Genomic DNA, 22,907 nt, shown 5'->3' with positions numbered 1-22,907 from the left:
TGCTTCCTCCTCTCTCTCTGCCTGCCTCTCTGCCTACCTGTGATCTCTCTCTGTCAAATAAATAAATTTTAAAATCTTTTTAAAAAATCCTAGAGGAGAACACAGGCAGCAACCTCTGTGACCTTGGCAGCAGCAACTTCTTGCTAGACACGTCTCCAAAGGCAAGGGAAACAAAAGCAAAAATGAAATATTGGGTCTTCATCAAGATAAAAAGCTTTTGCACAGCAAAGGAAATAGTCAACAAAACAGATTTTGTTTTGGAATGGGAAATGGAATGGGAAAAGGTATTTGCAAATGTCTTATCAGATAAAGGTCTAGTACCCAAGATCTGTAAAGAGCTTATCAAACTCAAAATCCAAAAAACAAATAATCCAATCAAGAAATGGGCAGAGGACATGAACAGACAATTCTGCAAAGAAGACATCCAGATGGCCAACAGACACATGAAAAAGTGCTCCATATCACTCAGCATTAGGGAAATACAAATCAAAACCACAATGAGATACCACTCCACCAGTCAGAATGGCTAAAATTAACCAGTCAGGAAACAACAGATGCTGGCGAGGATGCGGAGAAAGGGGAACCCTCCTACACTGTTGGTGGGAACACAAACTGGTGCACCCACTCTGGAAAACAGCATGGAAATTCCTCAAAAAGTTGAAACTAGAGCTACCCTATGACCCAGCAATCGCACTACTGAGTATTTACTGTAAAGATACAAATGTAGTGATCTGAAGGAGCACGTGCAACTGAATGTTTATAGCAGCAGTGTCCACAATAGCCAAACTGTGGAAAGAGCCCAGATGCCCATCAACAGATGAATGGATAAAGAAGATGTATGTGTGTGTATATACATGCGTGCACATATGTGCACACACAGACATTAAATGGAATATTACTCAGCCATCAAAAATGAAATCTTCCCATTTGCAACAATGTAGATGGAACTAGAGGTTATTATGCTAAGCAAAATAAGTCAGAGAAAGAGAATTCTATGACTTCGTTCATATGTAGAATATAAGAAACAAAACGGGATCATAGGGGAAGAAAATGACAAAATAAGATGAAAATAGGCAATAAGAGCTTTTTAACTCTAGCAAAAAACGGTTGCTGGAGGGGAGTGGGGTGAGGGACGGAGTCACTGGGTGATGATGGGCATGCGGGGGGGCACGTGATGGAGTGAGCGCTGGGAGTTACACGCAACTGGTGACTCACCGAACTCTACCTCTGAAGCTAATAACACACTATGTGTCAAGTAATTGAATTTAGATTTTAAAAATACACCAACAAAGGAAGGAATTGTGTAGCATCTGGAGGCAGGGGTGGCTGGCAGGAGTGGGGAAAACTAACAGAGCAGAGGTGACCTGCTGGGGACAGACAGGGCCATCTTGTCCTGTGGCAGACCCCACAGGACAAGAGTCAGGACAACAAGCCTGAGTCCTAAAGGAAAGGCCCCACAGTCACTAATCTCAGGGGGTGGCCAGTGCACAGCACACCCTTTACCGTGCACACTCCCCACCCCCATCCCCGTGTCATTTCAGGCCTGAGTCATCAGTCCACCACCATGCGGCCACACCTGGGCCAGAATCGTGAGCCATTCTGTCGCTTCCTGATGGCGCACGGGAGAAGAATGAGGCACAAACAAGTCAGCTGCAAGAGAAAGGGAGCAGGGGACAACAGTAGAGAAGACTGTGGCCCAGAACAACTCCTCAGTCCCGCTTTTATTAGACAGAAACAGTAACCAACAGAAGAGCCGAAGAAGGCCAAACGTTGGTCATATGCCTTGTAGATAGACAAGAAGGAAGGCAAAATACGTCTGTCAAGCAGTATAAAGTTTATAGTTGAGCAAGCACATTCAAAGGACTTACCTAATTAGCCACAGGCACTCTCGTGGGGGGTGGGGGTAGATAATAGAAAAATGCAGGAAAAATGCAGCAGGCGGCATTCAGCCCTGAGCAGGCCGGGCCTTCCCAGCCTGGCCGCTCAAGGCTTCAAGGCCATGTATCGGCCTCTCCCCCAGAGGCCTGTGGCCAGTATGTGTTTTTCTTGACGTGCTTGGTAAACTAGTAAAATGTCCCATGGGTTATATATTTTTTTCCCCCATGGGTTATATTTTAAGTAATACATTGTTCTGAGGGACAGTTACACCATTCTGTTTGAAATGTTAAAGGAAAAGGTAACACTCCGCAGTGGTGATCCTGGGGTCCTCTGGGTCATAGATGTGTGACCTAATTGTGTCCCTGACACTCCTGTGACCGCGGCCCCCGCTGCCACCCCACCACATCACTCTGAGGAAAGGGCCTGTGCTGGTGGCCCCTGCGGAGACTAAAAGAGGAGAACAAGGACAAGGTAGAGGGCAGGGGTTGGCCTCTGTGAGCTGAGCGCAGAAGCAGGGAGCTTCAGTGCACAGACCTGGCATCCAGCCCCTCGGGCCACCACACCCCACATGTGGACTTTGGCTGCCCCTGATAAGTGGGTGAGTCAGGCTGCGCCTCAGCGCAGAAGAGGTACCAGAGCTACTCCTGGGCCACGGTCACAGCCACCATGCAGGGGAGGACCCAGGAGCTGTGTCTGCTGCTTCTGTTGGGGTTGGGGTCCCAGGGCACCCTGCCCCCACCCTGTGACAGGTAGGAGTGGGGAAGGCGGCTGGAGCTGGGGCAGGAAGGCCAGGTTCCGGAGGTTGGGTCAGATCTCAGGTGCTGGGGTATCATCCCTGGGGAGGGAAGTGGAGGGAAGAAATTAGCTTTCGGGGTGGGGGGGCGGGCAGGCTCTGTGCCAGACACCGCTGGATCTCCAGTGCTGGAGAAGGGGGACTGCCTCCTGAAGCAGCCCTCAGGCTCTCTGCTCACCAGGGCTTTCCTCAGGTGGTTCTGGGAAACTTTCTGCCAGTTCTCCGGTTTTCCAGTTTCCCCAGCCAGGAGGTGAGAAGCAGTGTCCGGGCCCGAAAGCCCTCCTTAGTTTAACCTCTGACCTCGGTGACCAAGAGCCAAGTCAGACCTCTTTCCAGAGCCATCATTCCCATCCCCAAATAAGACAGATGCGTGAGCCTGTCCTGCTTCCCAGGCTCACAGGACGTCATCCATTTCTCATCTAAATGGGTTTCTACAGCGCTCACTGTGTCTCTTGGCCTGCAGCAACAAGCAAGACAAACAAGGTCCCTGTCTTTGGGGACCTTATGTGATTAGCAAGGACAGTACTGACGGAAGCACAGCCAGAAGTCAGAAGCAGTGGGGGAGCCGCTTGGGGTGAGCAGAGGGGGTGTCCGAGGGGATGGAGAGGGACAGTGTCTGAGGAGAAGACGTTTGAGCAGAACCGTGGAAGGAACCATCATCTCTGTGTGGATCTGGAAGACTGTCCAGCAAGGAGTCAGGGAAATGGCTGTGCAAAGGCTCTGAGGTCATGATTCAAGGAAGAAGGCCTCTGTGGCTGGGACAGAGGTAGGAACAGGCCACAGGAGAGAGGAGGCAGGGCTCGGGTGCCAGTGGTAGGACCAGACAGGTAACAAGTCATTCAGGATGGGGTATATTTTGCAAAGGGAGTTGATAGGACTCGCTGATGAAGGAGTATAAAGGGAAAGGGATTACTCGGGATGATTCATAGATTTTTTTTTTTTTAAGATTTTATTTATTTATTTGACAGGCAGAGAGGAAGGGAAGCAGGCTCCCTGGTGAGCAGAGAGCCCGATGCGGGACTCAATCCCAGAACCCTGAGATCATGACCCGAGCTGAAGGTAGCGGCTTAACCCGCTGAGCCACCCAGGCGCCCTGATTCATAGATTTTATTCTGAGAAATTGTATTAAGGATTTCAGAGAGGCTGTGTGATCAAGAGTTTTGTCAAGCATGAGGTCAGTTGCCGACAGTAAGGAAAGGCTGCTGTGTCAGAGGTAAGACCACCTGTGGGGCTGGTGATTTGCTACTCACCAAATAGTTATTCCAGTGAAGGGTTACAGATTAAAATCAGGAAAGGTAGAATGTACATAGGGCAGAGTCCAAGAGAGAAGAAACAAAAACTCTAGCTGTCCTCTTCCAGTGGATTTGCATGAATAGCACCTAACTTTCCCAGCAACCCGTGTGACATCATGCACAAGGGGTCACCCAGGCCTCACGTTCAGGGTTGTCACCTGGGGCCTGTGACTGGGGCGGGGAGTATCTGCACGTCCAATCTTACTAAGTCTCCAGGTTTCTAAGTCTGAGTGATACTGGGTAGCCCTCGGTCCTTCTGTGAGTCGGCACATTACTGAACCTGACGGGTTTGGGGGAACCTCCCAGTCTGTAGCCAGTTGGCCCAAAGTGGGTGTAGCTTGGAGCCCCCCAAACCGGCCCCTGCTAGCTGGACCGAGGGCCATCTTGCGGGGGACTGGGCCGTGGCCTGAGCTCATCGGTTAGTACCGAGTTTGGATTGTAGTACTGCGGCAGATGTCAGAAAATGTGTGATTTGCTGGGAAGACCTTGCCTGGTTGGGACATGTGGCTCGGGGAAAGCGAGATGGAAGGACGGATGAGCACCCTTTGGTGCCTGCTTGGCTGAAGGGTCACCCTTGTTTTGGAGTGGCAGCTGTGTTGTGGTCGGTTCCTGGAGGTGAAAGTTATCGATGGAATTTGGAGATGATGGGTCCATTTCCCAGAGTGTTGGCTCCCTGGATGCCTAAGAAAATGCAGAATAATAAGAAAAAAATCTAAAAATGCAACCCCTGGGTTATTATTATCCTATAATAGCAAACATGGAAGTGAGAGATGGGCCATGCCTACGTTTTAGCCAGTCCAAACCTCAGCCTCTCTTCTCGGGGCCCCTGCCTAAGGAACCCATTTCAAGCTGGCCTGAGGTATGTCCATTAACCTTAGAGCCATTTCCAAAAGAAATAAAAAATTATTCTAAAACAACAAATAATGAAGCAGGCTAGACCAATTTCCAAGAGAATAGGATAGGCGGAGAGAGCCAATGGACTCATCCCAGCAGGGTAGAATCTTTAAACCCTATTGAGAAATAGGGTCAAAATATGTGAATGCAGCCCTTCTTAGAAATTGAATGGACCACTGGGAGCTCCTGTAGGCCCCCCCAAATGCAAGGGACCAAAATCTGTTTTATTCACCCTACTTTGGAGGAATTAGGGAAAAACTTTGCAAGGCAAAGATGGTAGTGAGAAACCTGACCTCCCATGACTTGAGGCAGAGGTCCCACAATTTAATCAAGATAAAAGATTGGCAGGGCACGGGCACCTGGGTGGCTCATGGGTTAAGCCGCTGCCTTCGGCTCAGGTTATGATCTCAGGGCCCTGGGATGGAGTCCCACATCGGGCTCTCTGCTCAGCGGGGAGCCTGCTTCCTCCTCTTTCTCTCTGCCTGCCTCTCTACCTACTTGTGATCTCCGTCTGTCAAATAAATAAATAGAATCTTTAAAAAAAGGGGGGGGGGAGGGGATTGGTGAAAAGCTTAGAGTCCCTTAGCTCCGTCCCTGCCAGGGGCTCAAAACGTTACGCATATGAGTGGCAAAATGGTCAGAGGATGGAGAAGATTCTTGACTCCGTGCTGTGGGGTCCCGTGCACCGTGGTAGCGGATGTGTGGTTAAAGCCCTGAAACGGGTAACCGTTGGGTTGGGAGGACAGAGAGTGCAAGAGCTGGTGGGTTTTAGGTGCATGTTTGGATGGAGATTGGAATATTTAGACTTGATATCAAGGGGTTTCTCCTTCTCCTGAATGCCTCTCAGACGTGGCTGTCATATCTGGCCAGGGAACACTTACCCTTCCTAGTGTTGTAAAACCCAAACCTGTCTGCAAAGCCATGGTTAGGAATGCCAGGGTCAAAGGGGCTGAGATGAAAGCTGCTTTGGTGTTTGAACACTTTTCTTGTGAAGTGATTGCTTTTACTTTGCCTGAGTGTGTTACAGGGGTGGTTGTATCCAAGCGAGGAGTGTTTCCAGTCTCTAGTGATATACCTCAAAAGGCCTGTGAATTTGCCCATCATACCCTCGCTTCTTGTGTTAATTGGACTTTCCAAATGGGCACCAGTAAAATTGCTTGAGGTCACACAGATCACACCCTTCCGTGGAGCGTAGAGGGCGGCTTACAGCAGAGGCCTCGGGGCCCCTCCCAGCACTCCTGCCAGACTTTGGACTAGAAAAATGTCCATTTGAGAGGCAATTACTAGCTTTTTATCAGACATTGAGACTGCCCCTCTCTGAAGGACATAAGAATATCTCTTTTTTTTTTTTTAAGTTTTTATTTATTTATTGGCACGAGCCCCTGTGGTGGGTGGTGCACAGGGAAAAGGAGAAGCGGGCTCCGTGCTGAGCAGGGAGTCGGACTCTGGGCTCAGTCCCAGGACCCTGAGATCAGTTTAACCGACTGAGCCACCCAGGTGCCCCAAGACCTAAGATAATCTTAAAACCTGAAGCACCTGTATCTTGGGTGATGTTGGAGAAATGAGCTAAGAGGGAGGGCAGGGCCCGGAAGAGTTCCGTAATGCAATGGAAAGGGTTTATCCAGTAGCATGTTGCTGGGAGAATGTAGAGTTAATTCCATGACCTGGATGTGAGAGCAGGAGGCTCTGTTCCCTAGAAAAGGTGCTTGGTTCATGGATAGCCGTTCCAAGGTGAACAGATAGCACTGGAGGGTTGCCTCTATGGCCGGGAGTGAGAATACCAGGGCACCTGGGGTGGCTCAGTCAGTTAAGCATCTGACTCTTGATTTCAGCCCAGGTCATGATCTCAGGGTTGTGAGATGGAGCTCACATCAGACTGAGCATGGAATCTGCAGGTTCCTCTGTTCCTCCCTCTACTCCTCCCTCTGCTCATGCTCTCTCGCTCTCAAATAAATAAATAAAATCTAAAAAACCAAAAAACAAATCAGCTCAGTGGGCTGAACTGCATAGTATTTGCCACTGTGTTTGGGTTTAATCTACTCTTAGTGGCCACCATCCTGGCCATACTGTTAGGCAGAAGGGCAATGGGAAAGTGGTCTATAGAAACATCGCCCATGTGTGATACAGTCCTGTGGAAGTCACTGGGAATCGGAGAAGTTCATTAAAGGAGAAGACTTTTTCATTTTTTGTTTGTTTTTAAAGATTTTATTTATTTATTTGACAGGGAGAGAGAGCACAAGTAGAGTGGCAGGTAAAGGGGGAAGCAGGCTCCCCACTGAGCAGGGAGCCCAGGATCCTGGGATCATGACCCAAGCCGAAGGCAGCTCTCAACTGAGCCATGCAGGCACCCCAGGTAGAACACGTTTGATACCCATCAGAGGAACCCCTGTCCTTGATTGAAAAGTGATTAGAGCCAGCAAGTGGGTATCCCAGTGTGTTCATGCGAGGCGGCCACATGGGGTCATGAACCGATGGGATGTTGGGAGGTCGCAGCTGTGCAGAGGTGGGCCAGATCTAGATGCACCAGCTGAGGCACAAAATGCCAGTAAGAGCTGTTGTGTCAACAAAAGAGATGGGCTACAGGGCAGGTTGCCTGGGGGAGAGGACACGCGTGGAGTTGGCCGGTGAGACCCCGGCGGGAGCAAGTAGTCTGACCTCGGTGTCGCCATGAATGCTCAGTATACTGTCAGAAGACCAGACCAGGAGATGTTGCACCTGTCTGGACCCCTGGGCTGTATCTTGTCACACCAGGGAGCACACTCCCCCTCCGAGCCGTAGTTCAGAGGGAGCTGGAACTGGACCATAACAACAGTGGCTGCCTGAAAGGGCAGGTGCGAACATGAAGGGCCGGCTGACACAGCTTCCCAAGTGTGTGCTCACACTCAGGTGTGAGGGGCTCCAGGCATAGATGGCTCCGCCTCTATGGGGGCGGGGCGATGGAGGCAGGGGAGGGGATGGAGGGGAGGTTGGTAGGACCTGTGGCTCTTCCCATGTGGGAGGAAGACCACGGTAGACCGCACTGTTTTCTTTCTCCCCCTGCACTGTTTTCTTTCTCCCCCAAATTGCTTCAGCCTTCTTTTCTCTACCCGATGCAGAGATGCTGGGCCCGAGGCAGCAGCCACACGTGGCCGAAGCAGGGATGGTTCCTAGGTAAGAAAGCGGAGCTCTACCCTTAACCTGTTAGGTCTAAAGCCCTAGGAGCCTGATGCGGCGCATCGTGCCCTTGCTCCATCTGGCCAGATGCAGGGGGTCACTGAAAAGGGCTGTCTTCAGGCCTCAGGCAGGCCCAGGGGTAGGACGGCCCGCTCGAAGTGAACCCACGTGGCCCCAGTCCCCGTGAGCTGGAGGGGACCACGGGGAGGCACTCGCTAGACTAGCGTCGCTGCTGCAGTCTGGCCCAAGCTGGAACAGCTCGGATAAAAATGGGGAGAAGGAGAAACAGCAGCTGAAGGTAAAGTACTGAACGCACGGCTGACGGTCATGTGGCGCTCTGAAGGAGGCCCAGAGCTGGAAGGGAGGCCGCCTCTCCGTTTTGTGTACCCGAAGGGGTGACTGTGTGTGTTGCCGAGACCTCTCCGGCTCTGGAGCCTGACAAGCAGATGGAAGCCAACAAGCCTGAGTGGCCTCGTCTGGAGAGGTTCTGGCCAGATGAGGCTGGACTGGACTCATCGGGACTGTGTGAGACTCTAGGAATTCTGACTCTCCTGTTCCACCTTATGTCTGCCGTAGTGTGAGATGGGGATACACCGCATTGTCGGTTAGAGAATGATTTTTTAAAAGATTTTATTTATCTGTCAGAGTGCGCACGCGCAAAGGCGGGGCGGGGAGGACAGCCAGAGGGAGAAGCAGGCTCCCCGCTGAGCAAGGAGTCCACGCAGGACTCGATCCCAGGACCCGGACGCCATGACCTGAGTCAAAATCCAGAGTCAGACACTCAACAGACTGAGCCACTGAGGTGCCCCCGGTTTGTGTCTCTCTGAGAGGCTTACAGAGCTGCCTAGCGCAGAAGTTAGCTAAACCCAGCCCTTCCTCGGGCCAGTCATTTCCCGTTGGTCTGACATTCTGAGGAGGTTTTCGCTCTGTCTCCGAACCTATGCAGGCATCAGTTTCCGTTCACCACATGCCTTCTTTACACAGGCTGGTGGAATCATACCTGTAACAGCAGGGTTAGACCGTATGGTGGTGCGGTCATAGTGCAGTGGGGTCCATTACAGAACGGACTGGAAGAGTTCCAGAGCTTCCTCTGCGCCTTCTTCGGGGATTCGGTCTTTGCCCTTAGGCCAAATATTGTTAGAGACGGGCATCAGTACAGGTGGCTATGACTTTATTACTTATTACAACCACCTCCTCCCTAGCAGAGGACTCGGTGGTCTTCAGAATAGTTCTGGTGCCTGCGAATTGTACAACAGGGCATATCTTCTTCTGATCTGTTCCCGGAGCAAGGGAAGTCGTAGCACATTAGGCTCAAGTACACGTGTCCACAGAACTCGGTGGGCAGGTCTAGAAGATTCCCACAGGCTTGGCTCTTGAGTCTCAGTCGCTAGTGTGGCCTTCCATACTAGCGACTGTGGCTACTTCAGCTTCAGTCCGTATTAGAATAGTCAGGAGGCTCTGTTGGCTGATGGTGCAGGCCCCTCCCAGTGCTGGACCCTGGCATTGCTCAGCCTTACCTGTTGCCTTGGTCTGACCCGTTTCACTAAAGCCTCGTCATCCATCAGCCTGACTCCCAGCCTTTGCCTCTTCTTGGAAGAAAACTCCTTCTAGTCTGCTGATTCTAGCTAGTCTTTTTTTTCTCTGAATGCCTCTCCTCATTAAAATCAAATTTGGTTTGTTCCACAATGGGGGACCCATCTCCCGCAAAGTCCCCCCCCCTTTGTTTGAGGGAGAATGCGAGCACGTGGGAGAGAGGCAGAGGCAGAGGGAGACAGACTTTTAAGCAGGCTCCATGCTCAGTGCTGAGCCCAACATGGGGCTCGATCCCACGACCCTGAGATCGTGACTTGAGCTGAAACCGAGTCGGATACTTACCTGCCTGTGCCACCACGCAGCCCTTGTGTGGCTCATGGTCCAGTGCTGTTTAATCTACCATGTATGTTGTTGCCATTAGGTGCTAAAAGCCCGAGTGCCTCTGGGAGACAGGTTTGGTATCCAGAAATGGCGGGTGCCCCCTACTAGGCTGAGATAAATGGTAGTCATGCCTGGATCCCGTTTACTGTGAGAACGCCATGAGGCCTCCCACGGCCTTCCTCATCTTATGGTGGGGTTATTCCCCACGGGGATCTGAACGGACTATATGTTGCCTACTGCTTTCATCCCACGAGAACCCCATTGCTTCTGTGCTGTGGACTAGCCTTCTGTTCTCAGCACTGCACATGCTGCTCTGTTCTGTCCACTAAAATCAGGGGATGTTGTTGTTTTTTGTTTTTGTTTTTAAGATTTTATTTATTTATTTGACAGAGAGAAATCACAAGTAGATGGAGAGGCAGGCAGAGAGAGAGAGAGAGGGAAGCAGGCTCCCTGCTGAGCAGAGAGCCCGATGCGGGACTCGATCCCAGGACCCTGAGATCATGACCTGAGCCGAAGGCAGCGGCTTAACCCACTGAGCCACCCAGGCGCCCAGGGGATGTTGTTTTTAAACCAGGCTCCACATCCCCAGTGTGGAGCCCAACTTGGGGCTTGAACTCACGACCCTGAGATCAAGACCTGAGCTGAGATCAAGAGTGAGATGCTTGGGGCGCCTGGGTGGCTCGGTTGTGCGGTCATGACATCGAGCCCCGCCTCAGGCTCCACACTCAGCATGGAGTCTGCTTGAGATCCTCTCTCTCTCCCTCTGCCCCCCCTCCCTGTGCTTGCACTCATGCTCTCTCTCCAAAAAAAAAAAAAAAAAAAGTCAGGTGCTCACCTGGCCGAGCCCTCCAGGCACCCCAAAATCAGGGGCCTTTCTAAGTATTTGATTTTCAAGGTTTATAGTTCCAGGGCAATGAATCTGCCAAGAGTTGTAGACCACCCAGTCCAAAGAGCCAGTGGGGAGTAGTTCCAGGAAATTCCTTCCCAAATGACATCTAAAAACTGGAAGTCGAAAGACACCGGCCCATCACTAGGGTTGGCTGCAGGCATCAGCCGGTAGTCCAGCTCAGCGTCCTGTCCCGAGACCACAGCATCTCCCAGAGCCGCTCCAGCTCTGTCTGCAGGCTTCCACTCCGCGCTGGCAGGTTCCGGAGGCAGGCTGGGAGCGGCAGGCACAGGGCCCCACCGTTTCAGGCAACCGGTACAACTGTGCCGAGGCCCGAGGACGGCAGTAACCTCTCGCTCTGTCCGGGCGCTCGTGGTGCGCCAGATCTCCCATTTTCCTTAAATACTCTCCTATTCCTCTCTCTGCCCTCAGCTGCCATTTCTGTCTCCATGTAGCACTGCTCTTCACTCCCCACCCCCGCTGTGGGAGGGACGTCAGGTTCGGGCACTGTTATCGTCCAGGTGGCTGCCAGCATGTCCAGTTCTGCGAGGGCCGTAGAGGATAGGATTACACGGCTCGGAATGAGGGAGGTATTCCTGCCACTGGGCAGCATAGCCGCACTTACTGGAAGCCCCCACTTAGCCACGTGGGCCGTGGGCACACCCTGCCCCATCAGGCCCTTGGCGACTGTGGCATCAGGATTGGAAAAGAGAGCTACAGTCTCTCACTAAAGGAGCATTCATGCTTCTGACGCCACAGCGGCAGGTCCAGTCCTCGTAGGACGATGTGGGAAAAAATTGAGCCTCTCCTCATGTCCCCCAGAAAAGCAGATGAATCTAGCCAGCAGGTATTTATATATAAATACCCACCCCGTATTGAGTGTGTGCATACACTTGTGACACTGTGTAAGCATGCCCCTCATGCTTTTCTCTCTGCCCGTTTTACACCACAGAAGTGTCAGGTGCTTGTTGCGGGTCTGTATCGAGCCAGCGCTCAGAGGGTGACACAGAGCATGTTGTGTCCATTTGACACGTCTCTTGGCCCATTTTGGGAACCACGGGCTGACCCAGTTGGCACAGGTTCTTCTGTTCCAATATAGTATTTTAAGCGTATTCGTCTACAGTCAGGAATGCAAAGCTGCCTTATGGACCCCTTGAGTTTCCGGAGTGACTTCCTGAGGTTCGTGCCCCATGCGAGCACCCCCTTTCCTAGCCCAGATTTTCCCTGCCCCTGAGTCCATAAACACCCCAACTTGGGCACCTGGGTGTCTCAGTCAGTTAAGTGTCCAACTCTTGATTTCAGCTCTGGTCATGATCTCAGGGTTGTGAGTTCAAGCCCCATGTTGGGCTCTGTGCTGGGCACAGAGCCTACTTAAAACCAGTGTGGGAGCTTCTCACATTCAGTGTCCATCACTGCAAGGGAAAGAGCACGCAGTTTAGCCCACTGAGCTGGTCTTTTCTTCTATTGTTCAAAGATTCCCGTTGAGGTACAGTCTGTGTGCCTTGGCACTGCTGTCAGTGGCCAAGCAGCTCTGTCATTCGTGGAGAGCCGCCGTAGGGCTCTCTTGTGGCTCCAGGGGTGCTTCCCTCCACCCTGTGGGAAGAGACCCCCTGCCCGTGTGATCCCGTAGCTGTTCCCGGGTAAACCCTTTCTGTGTATGAAGGAACTCTTCGGGGGGCACCGCCTTCTTCATCAGGGACAGCACCCAGGACCCGGTAGGGACTCTGGTTGCAGGAATATTTGCTGTGCTCCAGGCACAGAGGTGTTTCCTATAAACACCCAGTAGCAAGCTAGTCACTGCCTTCTGAATGATGTGCATCACGCAGGGCGCAGGGCGCGGCATCTGTGGATTTCCCGCCGGAGGTCTCAGCAGCTGCCACTGGGTGTAACCTGTAACCTACAGGCTTTTGCCTTAAGCCCTAGGGTCAGTTTCCCCCAAGGCCGCTGTGCAGAGTTGGTCCCACCCCTTCTGGCGTGTCTCTGATTCAAGTGGTCCTTTCCTTTTGTTCACTGGGTATCCACTGTGCCAAATTACCAACCAGGGTGGCCTTGGGCCCTTGTTTAGGTTGTCTACTGCAGAGGGCCCTCCTCATTCTCTCAGCGGGGTGTGTCCCCACCCCCCACACGCTCCTGCCACGCATGGGCGTGCACACATTCCCTGGACACACTCACATGTAGCCCCAGGCCAGGGAATGTGCCCAGACTTGAGCCTTTCTTCCCCCCTAATGATGGTGACCTGACCTGCCCGCCTCCCAACACTGTCCACAGCCAGATTTACTGCCATGGGGAGCTCTTGCACCAAGTGCAGATGGCCAGACTCTACCGGGATGACAAGCAGTTTGTGGACATGCCACTGTCCTCAGCTCCAGGTAAGGCACTAGGGGACCCCACCCCCTGAAGCTTTTGCACCAAAGATGACAGCAAGACAAGGCAGAGAAGAGCTTCTATCAGGGCGGGGCTCCTCGGGTCCACCTAACCCCTTCTTGCCGGTGGACCCCAGACCAGGTTCTGCAGGACTTCTGTGAGCTGGCGGCCGCCCACAAGCACCACATTCCCCCACAGCAGCTGCAGGCATTCATCCAAAAGCACTTCCAGGCCGCGGGGCAGGAGCTGCTGTCCTGGACTCCTGAGGACTGGAAGGACAGGTACTACCTGGACGGGAAACAGGAGGCGGCCTTCGGGCAGGCCTGCCTCCCTGAACCCCGCGGGGTCCATGTTCTTCCAGCCCCCGGTTGCTGCAGAAGATCTCGGACCCCAAGCTGAGAGCCTGGGCAGGGCAGCTCCACCAGCTCTGGAAGAAACTGGGAAAGAAGGTATCCACGTCCTGGATCTCAGCCACGGGGATAGAGCTGGGAGAAGGGGCCCTTAGATCGCAGACTGGGATGCATTTCCTGAGAAGACAGACCCCCACCCACTGGGTCCATGAATGCTGCTCTCTAGAAAGAATTTCTGGAGGGAGAGAAGGGAACATCTACTTCTACCTTCTTACCTCCCCCTTGAAGCCCTCACCATCCTACCCACCCCCCCACCCCCCCACCCCTCACCCCCCTGCCACCCCAACTGCTGCTGATGCAAAACTAACCTCACCTGCCACCTCCAGGCCACCCACCTAGGCTCTCTCTTCCAGAGCTAGTCAGGTCAGGATTCTGCTCAGGAAGAGTTGCCACTGCTGCTAGTGGGCTGTGGTCAGTACAATCTGTTAGACACTTTCTCTCCTCTGAGGCTCAGAGAGGGCAGTGCTTTGCTCAAGGCTGCACAGCACCTGTCCTCCCAGAGGATGGGAGCCCTGGGCCTCTGGGGCTGGCGTGCAGCGGGGGATGGGGGAAGGGGAGTGGAGGAAACAGTCCCCCTACCTGGTCCTAATACTGGCCACTGCTTGCTGAGCCCCTGCCAAGGCCGGGCTGAGTTAGCAGGGACTCCAGAGGCCGGCATGTGGGGGCCAAACAGACCTGGCTCCCAGTGGCTCTGGCCTTGACCAAGGCCACATGGCTGACCAGCAGCAGAGCCCGAACTCATGCACCTGCTGCCAGGGCATCCACACCGAGGGGCCTGTGGGCTCCCTGTGCTCTCTCTTCCGACTACAGGTGAAGCCAGAGGTCCTCAGCCACCCAGAGCAGTTCTCTCTCATCTACTCGGCCCACCCCTTCATCGTGCCTGGTGGACGCTTCGTCGAATTCTACTACTGGTGAGCGGCCAGGGCTACAGGGCAGGAGTCGGGGAGCCCGGGGCCGGCGGGCTGTCCTGAGCTGAGGGGGCCACCCTGACTGGCCCAGTGTGCAGGGCAGGAGAAGGGGTGGTGTAGGGGGTTGGTGCTCAAGCTGTCCCTTTCCCCAGGGACTCCTACTGGGTGATGGAGGGGCTGTTCCTGTCTGAGATGCCCCAGACGGTGAAGGGCATGCTGCAGAACTTCCTGGACCTGGTGCGGCTGTAAGCGGGGCGGCCCCTCCAGGCTGGGATGGGGAAGTACGGGCCTGGGGCTTGGCGCTGGACTGGCCTTGGCCTTGGCCACTGGGCAGATGCCCCTTAGCAGGTGTCCTTCTTGGCAGCTATGGACATGTCCCCAACGGGGCCCGCGTGTACTACCTGCAGCGGAGCCAGCCTCCCCTCCTGACTCTCATGATGGACCGCTACGTGACCTACACCAACGACACCGCCTTCCTCAGGTGGGTCCCCAGTCCCCCTGCTGCCCCGCAGACCCTCCTACCTGGGCCCTCCTGGGGCGGGACTGAGGGGTGTGCCTGGCTCCACCCCAGGGACAACATAGAGACCCTAGCCTTGGAACTGGACTTCTGGATGGAGAACAGGACCATCTCTGTGAGCTCGGGGGGCCAGAGCTACGTCCTGAACCACTATGCTGTGCCTTACGGGGGCCCCAGGTAAGGAGCCGCTGCCAGCCTCTCGGTCTCTAGCTCCTCACTCCGGTCTGAGGGCCATGACAGCCCCGCAGCTTGGATGCTGAGACTGAAATCCCTGAGCAATCCAGGGCCCCCCAAGGGGAATTGAGGGGCAGCTGAAGCAGCATGGCTCAGCCTCCAGCTTGGCCTTGGAGCCTCCCAGTGCCAGGATGCCCACTTTCCTCTTCCAGGCCAGAGGCCTACAGCAAGGATTTTGAGCTGGCCGACACGTTGCCAGAAGGTAAGCCGCGACAAGCGCAGGAACCGGGGTGGGGCAGGGAGTCTGGTGTTGGGTTTCAGGTCTTGGTCTCTCATTCCCTGCCACATCGTCCTCACAGAGGACCGGGTGGCTCTGTGGGCTGAGCTCAAGGCCGGGGCTGAGTCTGGCTGGGACTTCTCTTCACGGTGGCTCGTCGGAGGCCCAAACTCTACATCGCTCAGCAGCATCCGGACCAGCAAATTCGTGCCTGTTGACCTCAATGCCTTCCTGTGCCAGGCAGAGGCGCTAATGAGCAACTTCTACAGCAGGCTGGGTGAGCAGCCCTGTTGGGGGGGGTGGGGGTGGAGCTCACCCAGCTGGGGTCCTACCTCAGCCTTGGCTGTGGAGCTGGAAGTAGGACCCTGACTGAAGGGCCTCCTGGCTGGCTCCGGACCTCACCTTTAGGGCAAGAGTACAAATGGGACCCCTTCTCCACACCCCCTCCCTTTCTTACTGGGAGGGACTACGAGGGTCTGTGAGAGGACACCTGAGTCCACGCTTTCAAACTCCCTCCATTCTCTTTCCCCAAAAAACTGTCCTCGGACCTCTCGGAGCTAGGGAAATGCACATGGCCGGTGCCCTCCTAGGATGGCCCCAAGAGCAGGCAGGTGTGGGTCTAGAAAGTCCTACAGGGCCATAGCTCAGGAAATCTTAGCTCCTAGAGGCCTGAAATGTGGGCTCCAGGTCTGCACGTCCCCTTGGTGTCAGGACTTCTAGCCCTCAGGGAGGACAAAAGGGGGAGGCCAAATTTGGCCTCTTTCTTGAAAGCATGGGACCCAAGGTCAGGGCCTCCCAGTAGCTCAGCCTAAAGAGAGTTTCACCCCAGGGAATGACATCCAAGCCACAAAGTACAGAAATCTGAAGCAACAGCGCTTGGCTGCCATGAGAGCCATCCTGTGGGATGAAGAGAAAGGGGCCTGGTTTGACTATGACCTTGAGAATGGAAAGAAGAACCTAGAGTTTTACCCATCCAACCTCACTCCTCTCTGGTCTGGCTGTTTTTCTGACCCGGACGCCGTGGACAAGGCTCTGAAGTATCTGGAGGTGAGGGGGCAGCAGGGCGGGCGGGTTACTGGGGGCAGCACTGCCTGCTCTCTCCCTGCTTCTGTGCCAGGGACCTCTGGCAAGTGGCAGCCAACCCCCTCCTCCACTCCAGAGTCTGAGCCTGCGGGTCCTGTTGATGCCACCAGGGGGCAGCGCTGAGCAAGAAGAGAAAACCCAGGGAGGGGGACACCTGTCTCGAGGAGGGCCCAGCCTCTTGGCTCCTCATCAAGCCCCCACCCACAGTCCTGAAAATGTCTGAAACCTCCTAGGACAGCCAGATCTTGACCTACCAGTACGGGATCCCGACCTCTCTCCAGAAGACAGGCCAGCAGTGGGACTTCCCCAATGCCTGGGCACCCTTGCAGGACCTGGTCATCAGAGGTAGGGAGTAGGGAGGCAGGGATGGGGCGTATCCCAGGACCTTCCCCCCCTTGCATCTGGTCAGCCTGGAGGGTCAGCCTCCTGGTGTGGAGGAGGTGTGAACAAAGCAGGTGGGGTCTTTCTCTGGCTCTTCTGGTTTCTCTGCTCCCCACTCAGCAGACATGTGTGTCCACCCCCACCTGTCAGGGAACCAGCCCTCCTTTCTCCCTCCAAACCCAGGCCCTGGGGAAGGAGCACGTTGGCTTTTCACAAGGCTCATGATGGAGGTCTTAAGGCCCAGGCCTCTTTCCCTCCTTGAGGAGAATAAGGCTCAGGCCTCTGCTCCCCCTGAGATGGGGACTCAGGAGATTCAGGGTCCCGCCTGGGCGGGGGGCATCTAGGTCTGGCCAAGTCTCCTTCACCTCGGGCCCAGGAAGTGGCTTTCCAGCTGGCTCAGAATTGGATCCGAACCAACTTTGAGGTCTACTCCCAAAAATCAGCCATGTTTGAGAAGGTGAGCTGCTCCTGAGGCCAGAGCCTCCTGGGCTCTTCCCCATGGTGGGCTGGAGGGGTGGGGGGGGGCGGTGCAGGGATGAGTGCCAGACTTTGCCAAGCGCAGGGACAGTGGTGACGCCCGGTGGCCTTTCTTGGGCACTGCAGGGGGTCAGAGCTGCAGGCCAGAGCAGCCTCTCCCAAAGGGGCCCTCATCTCTTGCTCTCTGGAGAGCTGAAGTAGGGAGCCTGGGGTACTGCCCCCCGACCCAGAGCCTTTGCTTTTGTTCCCAGTATGACATCAGCAACGGTGGGCAGCCAGGTGGAGGAGGGGAGTATGAAGTTCAGGTGAGTGGGCCCACACCCTACTGGGAACGACAAAGCTGTGTTGTCCCCACACCTGGCCATGACCTTCCCTGCCTGGGCCTGTGTTTCCTCCCATGGATGCGGGTCCACGGGAGGCTGACTGGAGCCCCTCGGCAGTCCTGGGGCTAGGCAGTTCTAGAGCCTTTGGGTGGAGATCTCATAGCCCCTAAAAGGCTGTGGGGCCTTCCCCAGAGATCTTGGCCCACTGGTCCTGTCTCTCTCCAGGAGGGCTTTGGCTGGACCAATGGAGTGGTCCTGATGCTCCTGGACCGCTACGGTGACCGGCTGACCTCGGGGACCCAGACAGCTTTCCTGGAGCCCCACTGCCTCACAGCTGCCCTCCTGCTCAGCCTCCTGCCACGGTGATGGGCCTCCCTGCCCCGTCTGCCTCATTAAACTTCTGTGTGAGTCCCTACCTTCTCTTGCTTCTTCTTCCCCCACCCCCAGCCAGTCCTTGGAGTGGGGTCAGAGTAGGGACCTAGAAGTCATGTGTTGGGCCCTTGTGCCTCCTGGAACATCAATGAGGACGAAATCCTGTTTTGTGGGGACACTTGGTCCTCCTCCCCTTGTATCCCACCCCCATCCCCCACACAGCCTGGCTCCCAAACACATAGTCCAAATGGTTTATTATTCTGTTGAGATGCTTACAAATACTGATCATCACCCAGCCCGGGGCCCAGCAGCGATGGCCCAGTGGTGGGCAGGGAGGTGGGCTTAGTGTTAAGGCGTGAAGGGCCAAGGCCAGATAGCTGGTGGCCTGGTCCTCTGCTCTCCATCTGTCACCCTTCCGAGGCTGAAGGGAGGGCAGCCAGACCGCAGGGTCCTCTCACTCTGCCGCCTCCTCTCTTGCTCAGGTTCCCCTTGGGGATGTCTGAGCAGCCCTTCAGCCCTATTAGGAACTCAGCCTGTGCAACCCATCTAGCCGCCTCTCCCATCTGCTTCCCTCCTCCTCCAGTCTCTGGATGTCCGAGCTTCGTCCCTTCTGGCTCTAAGCAAGGCACGAGTGGAAGGGAGAGGGCTGAACTGGGGGGCCGGCAGGCTGCGCACCGGGGCCCGGAGCCACAGGCAGGGGACAGCCGGGGCGGGGGTTGGTCCCTCCCCCCGCCCCAGCATGAGATGCACAAGGTCCTGGGCTGGAGAGATGGCAGTACGTACCCTCAACCATGGGCCCACGGTTGAAGCATGGGCAGAGCCACAGAGCCGGGGCCATGAGTATGTATAGAACCATGGCGACGAAGCAGTCACTATGGAGATCAGGGTTTGGGGTCTGCAAAAAGGGGCTGGGGTTGGGACCTCAAGGATGACACTTAAGGTCTCTGGCCCTTGAACAAATTAATAACAAAAATGCAGGAGAGCAGGGTAGAGCGGGGTTTGAGAAGTACACCGCCTGAGCTGTTACCCCACTCCAGATGTGGCTGTCCTCAGCCCCCAAGGCCCCTGCAAAGGGCAGGGGGGCGCGGAGGCAAGGAGGGATTCTTTGGCAGATTCTGGTACCATAATTTGTCCTTTGCGAAAGAGAACTTAGGTTAGGGGAGCGCAGGTGCCAGGTCAAAGCTAGGCCCACTCTGCCAGCTGCTCAGCCCTGGCAGCCCTGGGGCCGGACCATGAAGGGTTCTTGCCAGTTCTGAGTCCCCAGTAGCCTCCCCACTTATCTGCTGGCTTGTTCTTCAGGGGCCCTGAGCGCGGACATTCACAGGACCAGCTCCTTACAGAAAGGTACAAAGTCTTGTACAAGAGCCCTCCCAGGGCCTCTGGGAGCACTGCTGCGTGGCCTGGGGCCCAGAGTGTGACTCTGTTCCCCCCGGGGCAGTGCAGCAGGCCCACGCCGGGACCAGTATGGTCAGTTCATGAACTGTGTGTAGCCCTCGGCTCCGGTGACGATGACATCCATCCAGATGCGCATGGCCTCCGCTGACGGTGCCACCATGTAGTAGAGCCGGTCATGGGTCTTCACACAGAAGGTGAGGGCCGGGTTCGGGCTCTGCCCAGGGAGAGAGGAAGGTCTAAGACAGGGCTCACCTCTGCCCTTCCATCTGCCCTTTGCCCCCCACCCCCAGCTCCAGGATGCCCTGGAGCTCGAGTCCCCATCAGTCACGGGGGCCCCAGGCCGAAATGTTCCCCTCCTCACACCCGGGCTGTCCTTGGACCTGGGCAGGGCCATACCCTGCCATGTAGGGGCCCTGTTTCTGGGCAGCCCTGGGCACAAAAGTGAGTAGCAACAGAATCGGACACAGAGGGCCCTGCCCGTGAGGACCAGAGCCTCCTCTCGGCGTCAGAGGGGCAGGTGGAGACAGCTGTGAGTGGGATACTGGGCCCAGGAGCCCAGATGAGTAGAGGTCAGAGCTGAGGCGGCACCAGAGGCTTGGGGGAGGCTGATCTGTGTGACGGCAGAGGGCCCAGGCCTCAAATATGTGCCCTGTACTGATCCCTCAGCCCCACCCCATCCCTGAGAACTCCTTCCTCCCCTCCGAGCCATCCTTTGGTCTGCTCACCTCCCCACAGGGGCCCAGCCTGCTGTCCTCTCAGGAGGGGCCAGCAAGCCCCTTGGGCCCCCAGGGGCTCCCTGCAGCCCCTGCTGCTCCTCCCTCGGGCCCAGGGGAGGGGGCTGGAGGGAAGAGTGAAGGGTCAGGGACCAGTAAGGGGCAGGAGGCATTAATGTGCAGTAGTTCTGGTTAGAGGTCAGGGGAGGGGTACCTCAGTCACCACACTGAAGCTGAAAAACCTCTTCTGGGAAGGGGAGAGGGAGAGAGGGAAAGAGAGTTTACACAGAGATCAAGGAAAGGGTCCAGGACTCAAGAAGACGGGCTAGAGGTGGCTGTTCCCAGAAGCCCACGGGACCCCGCCCGCCCGCCCGCCCCCCCGCCCCCGGTCCCCACGGCCCGCCCTCGGTCCCCACGGCCCACCGACCGCCCTCACCTTGGCTGCACTGCGCAGGTGGTCATAGTACACTTCCTCAATGGCCTGGAAGTAGATGACCCCCTTCAGCTTCGTCTCGTGCTTGTCTACAAAGAAAACAGGGCCGGGCTGAGGAGGGCTGAGGAGGCCTGCCGTCCCTCAGGAGAGGCGCCCGCACTGGAAACGGGCAGGTTCCCAGGACTCCAAAACGGAGCCCAGCGTGCAGCCCGAAGTGATGGTCGGCGCCCAGCCTTGCTCGGAATTAGAGAACGCAATTACAGCTGCACACCCATCAGAAGGGCAAAAATAGGTGGAAAAGCGACAGCACGCTTTGGGCAAGGCTGGAGAAACAGCTGGTCTGACCGACGACAGGCGTGCACAGCGTCAGCCCTTCAGGAGGATGGGCCGGGTCTACTGGAATGAGGAAAGTGTTTGCCCCCTGAGCCAACGATCCCACTTACAATTACCGCAACCAACAGACTTACGGGACTGTTCGCCACAGCCGTGTTCGCAGTTTGGAAACAAACCAAGGGTTCATCAAGTAGAGATTGGTTAATAAATCAGAGTTTAGCACGTGATGGGATGCTAGACCTCTGTTAAATGATACAGAAATGGGCACCTGGGTGGCTCAGTGGGTTAAGCCTCTCCTCTGGCTTCGGCTCAGGTCATGATCTCAGGTCCTGGGATCAAGTCCTGCATCAGGCTCTCTGCTCAGCCGGGAGCCTGCTTCCCCCCTCTCTGTCTGCCTGCCTCTTTGCCTACTTGTGATCTTTCTCTGTGTGTCAAATAAACAAAATCTTAAAAAAAAAAAAAAAAAAGATACAGAAATATCTCCCAGGGGTGGATGAGGGGAATAAAAGACGCAGATTCAGTAACACACCTTTCAGATGTATCAGATACCTTTCCTCTAGAAAGATCTGCTCTGTCAGCAGTAAAACAAGGAACGTATCAGATGCCACCTTTTGTGTAAGGAAAGGAGTAAAAGCTCTGCGTTTACATTCTAAAGAAGCTCCCAGGACACAAGAAAGTAATAAAAGGGTGAGCTGTTGTGGAGCAGAGGCACAATTCTCAACCTAAACCCTTTCATGTGCTTTGATTTTGGAGCCTGTAGGAGTGCACTTACCTATTCAAGCCCAAGAGTAAAAACCAGAAGGAAGGATGTAGCATCTGGAAGCGGGGGGGGGGGGGGGGGGGGGGGGGGGGGAGAACACCACCACAAGGAGCAGGGCCAATGGCAGAGGTGACCGTGCCGCGTGGGAAGGGACTGTGCACTGCCAAGGGGAAGCCCAGGGCCTGGGCCGTCTCATCTCATGGCAAACCCTGCTCTCACCGAAAGGTCACACCATCACTAGGCTCAGGACAACAGCTGACAGCCTGCCCCCTGGGATGCACATTCACTGCGCCCCCCACCTATGTCGTTCCAGGCCTGAGTCCCCAAGCCAGGAGCTGGGGCCTCACCCTCTGCCCCTTCAACTCCCCTTCCCTGAAGACAAGGGGTGGGGAGCTTCCTCAAGCAATTCGAAATCTGCTCCCACTGGGACCCTGCTGCCATCTTGGCGTGGTAAAGGCTGTTCACAGGCCGCTGCCCACACCACCCCCTGGACCATCTCACAACCTTCTCCTGCACCAAGTTCTCTCCTGCCAGGCGCAGCTTCTCCTGGGCCCTGCACTGGGGGCTCTATGTACACTAGAATGGTCTCTGGCCCATTCCCTTGGCAAACTCCCTAAGTGGTCTTCAAGACCCGCGGCAAATGTGACCACGGCGGTGCCCGTTCACGTGCTCTCGCGGTCCCACAGCACGGACGTTCCTCCACAGAACTTACCCTGCTGAGTCTCAGCCCTCCCGTGCCCATCACAAATCTGCCTCCTCCAACAGCAACAACCATGTGCCTAGCACACAGAGCAGGGGCTCAGTGTTAAATCCTAGTGTTGAGTCCTAGGCACTGGCACCACCAGAAATCAGAGATCCTTCTCTTAAGAACTCTAGTGGGGTGGAAAGCACAGACAGACGGCCTTGTATTAGCTATGTGACCTTGAGCATGGCTAGGAACAGCAAGAACACACCTACCCGTCAGAGGCAGTCACAAGCAGGAGGTGGCTGGTTCAGCATCAGGCACCTGCCGTGGCCTCTGATCACAGGGCAGGCAGAGCCTGCATGAGGCAAGGGTCCTACAGAGCAGAGGGCAGGACCCCATTCCCGGTAAGGCGGGGCGAGGGAAGCCTCCACAGAGGTTGTATCTGATCTGGACCCCGTGGCAGAGACGGGTTCCACCAAGTTAGTGGGAGGA

General features: G+C 55.4%; 2 protein-coding genes across 27 annotated transcripts in view; one reads left to right on the top strand and one right to left on the bottom strand.

Moving 5' to 3' along the window:
* The first annotated feature begins 2,467 nt into the window (after positions 1-2,467).
* Positions 2,468-21,197, top strand: TREH (trehalase). 4 transcript variants are annotated; one of them, XR_009355779.1, is made up of 17 exons: positions 2,486-2,627; positions 7,953-8,007; positions 13,079-13,179; positions 13,311-13,455; positions 13,536-13,623; positions 14,395-14,495; positions 14,645-14,737; positions 14,857-14,973; positions 15,064-15,186; positions 15,396-15,445; positions 15,543-15,737; positions 16,290-16,507; positions 16,777-16,888; positions 17,269-17,381; positions 17,653-17,706; positions 17,950-19,685; positions 20,735-21,197. XR_009355779.1 is itself a non-coding variant. In XM_059182604.1 (16 exons), exons 3-16 carry the CDS (start codon positions 13,093-13,095, stop codon positions 18,088-18,090), a joined length of 1,575 nt encoding a protein of 524 aa, XP_059038587.1. In that variant the 5' UTR covers positions 2,486-2,627; positions 7,953-8,007; positions 13,079-13,092; the 3' UTR covers positions 18,091-18,139. The 4 variants fall into 4 exon arrangements, 2 of the variants coding, with proteins under 2 accessions (XP_059038573.1, XP_059038587.1); XR_009355782.1 differs by lacking the exon at positions 20,735-21,197 and having other exon boundaries at positions 2,485-2,627; positions 16,782-16,888; positions 17,950-18,032; XM_059182604.1 differs by lacking the exon at positions 20,735-21,197 and having other exon boundaries at positions 13,373-13,455; positions 17,950-18,139.
* PHLDB1 (pleckstrin homology like domain family B member 1) overlaps positions 18,334-22,907 on the bottom strand; it is a 45,512-nt gene continuing 40,938 nt past the window's right edge. For 16 of the 23 annotated variants that reach the window (XM_059182494.1, XM_059182460.1, XM_059182419.1 and 13 more), the window contains 3 exons: positions 20,641-20,726; positions 20,419-20,451; positions 18,334-19,705 (listed from right to left, as the gene is read on the bottom strand). In XM_059182494.1, the coding sequence (XP_059038477.1) occupies positions 19,565-19,705; positions 20,419-20,451; positions 20,641-20,726 (260 nt within the window). In that variant the 3' untranslated portion in view covers positions 18,334-19,564. The remainder of the gene's footprint in view (positions 19,706-20,418; positions 20,452-20,640; positions 20,727-22,907) is intronic. The other 7 variants (XM_059182409.1, XM_059182436.1, XM_059182517.1 and 4 more) reach the window with 1 other exon arrangement.

Source organism: Mustela lutreola, chromosome 1 (genome assembly GCF_030435805.1).
Source record: "Mustela lutreola isolate mMusLut2 chromosome 1, mMusLut2.pri, whole genome shotgun sequence".
Lineage (NCBI taxonomy): Eukaryota > Metazoa > Chordata > Mammalia > Carnivora > Mustelidae > Mustela > Mustela lutreola.
The sequence above is the reverse complement of the archived record's forward strand: the minus strand, read 5'-3'. Positions and strand labels throughout refer to the sequence as shown.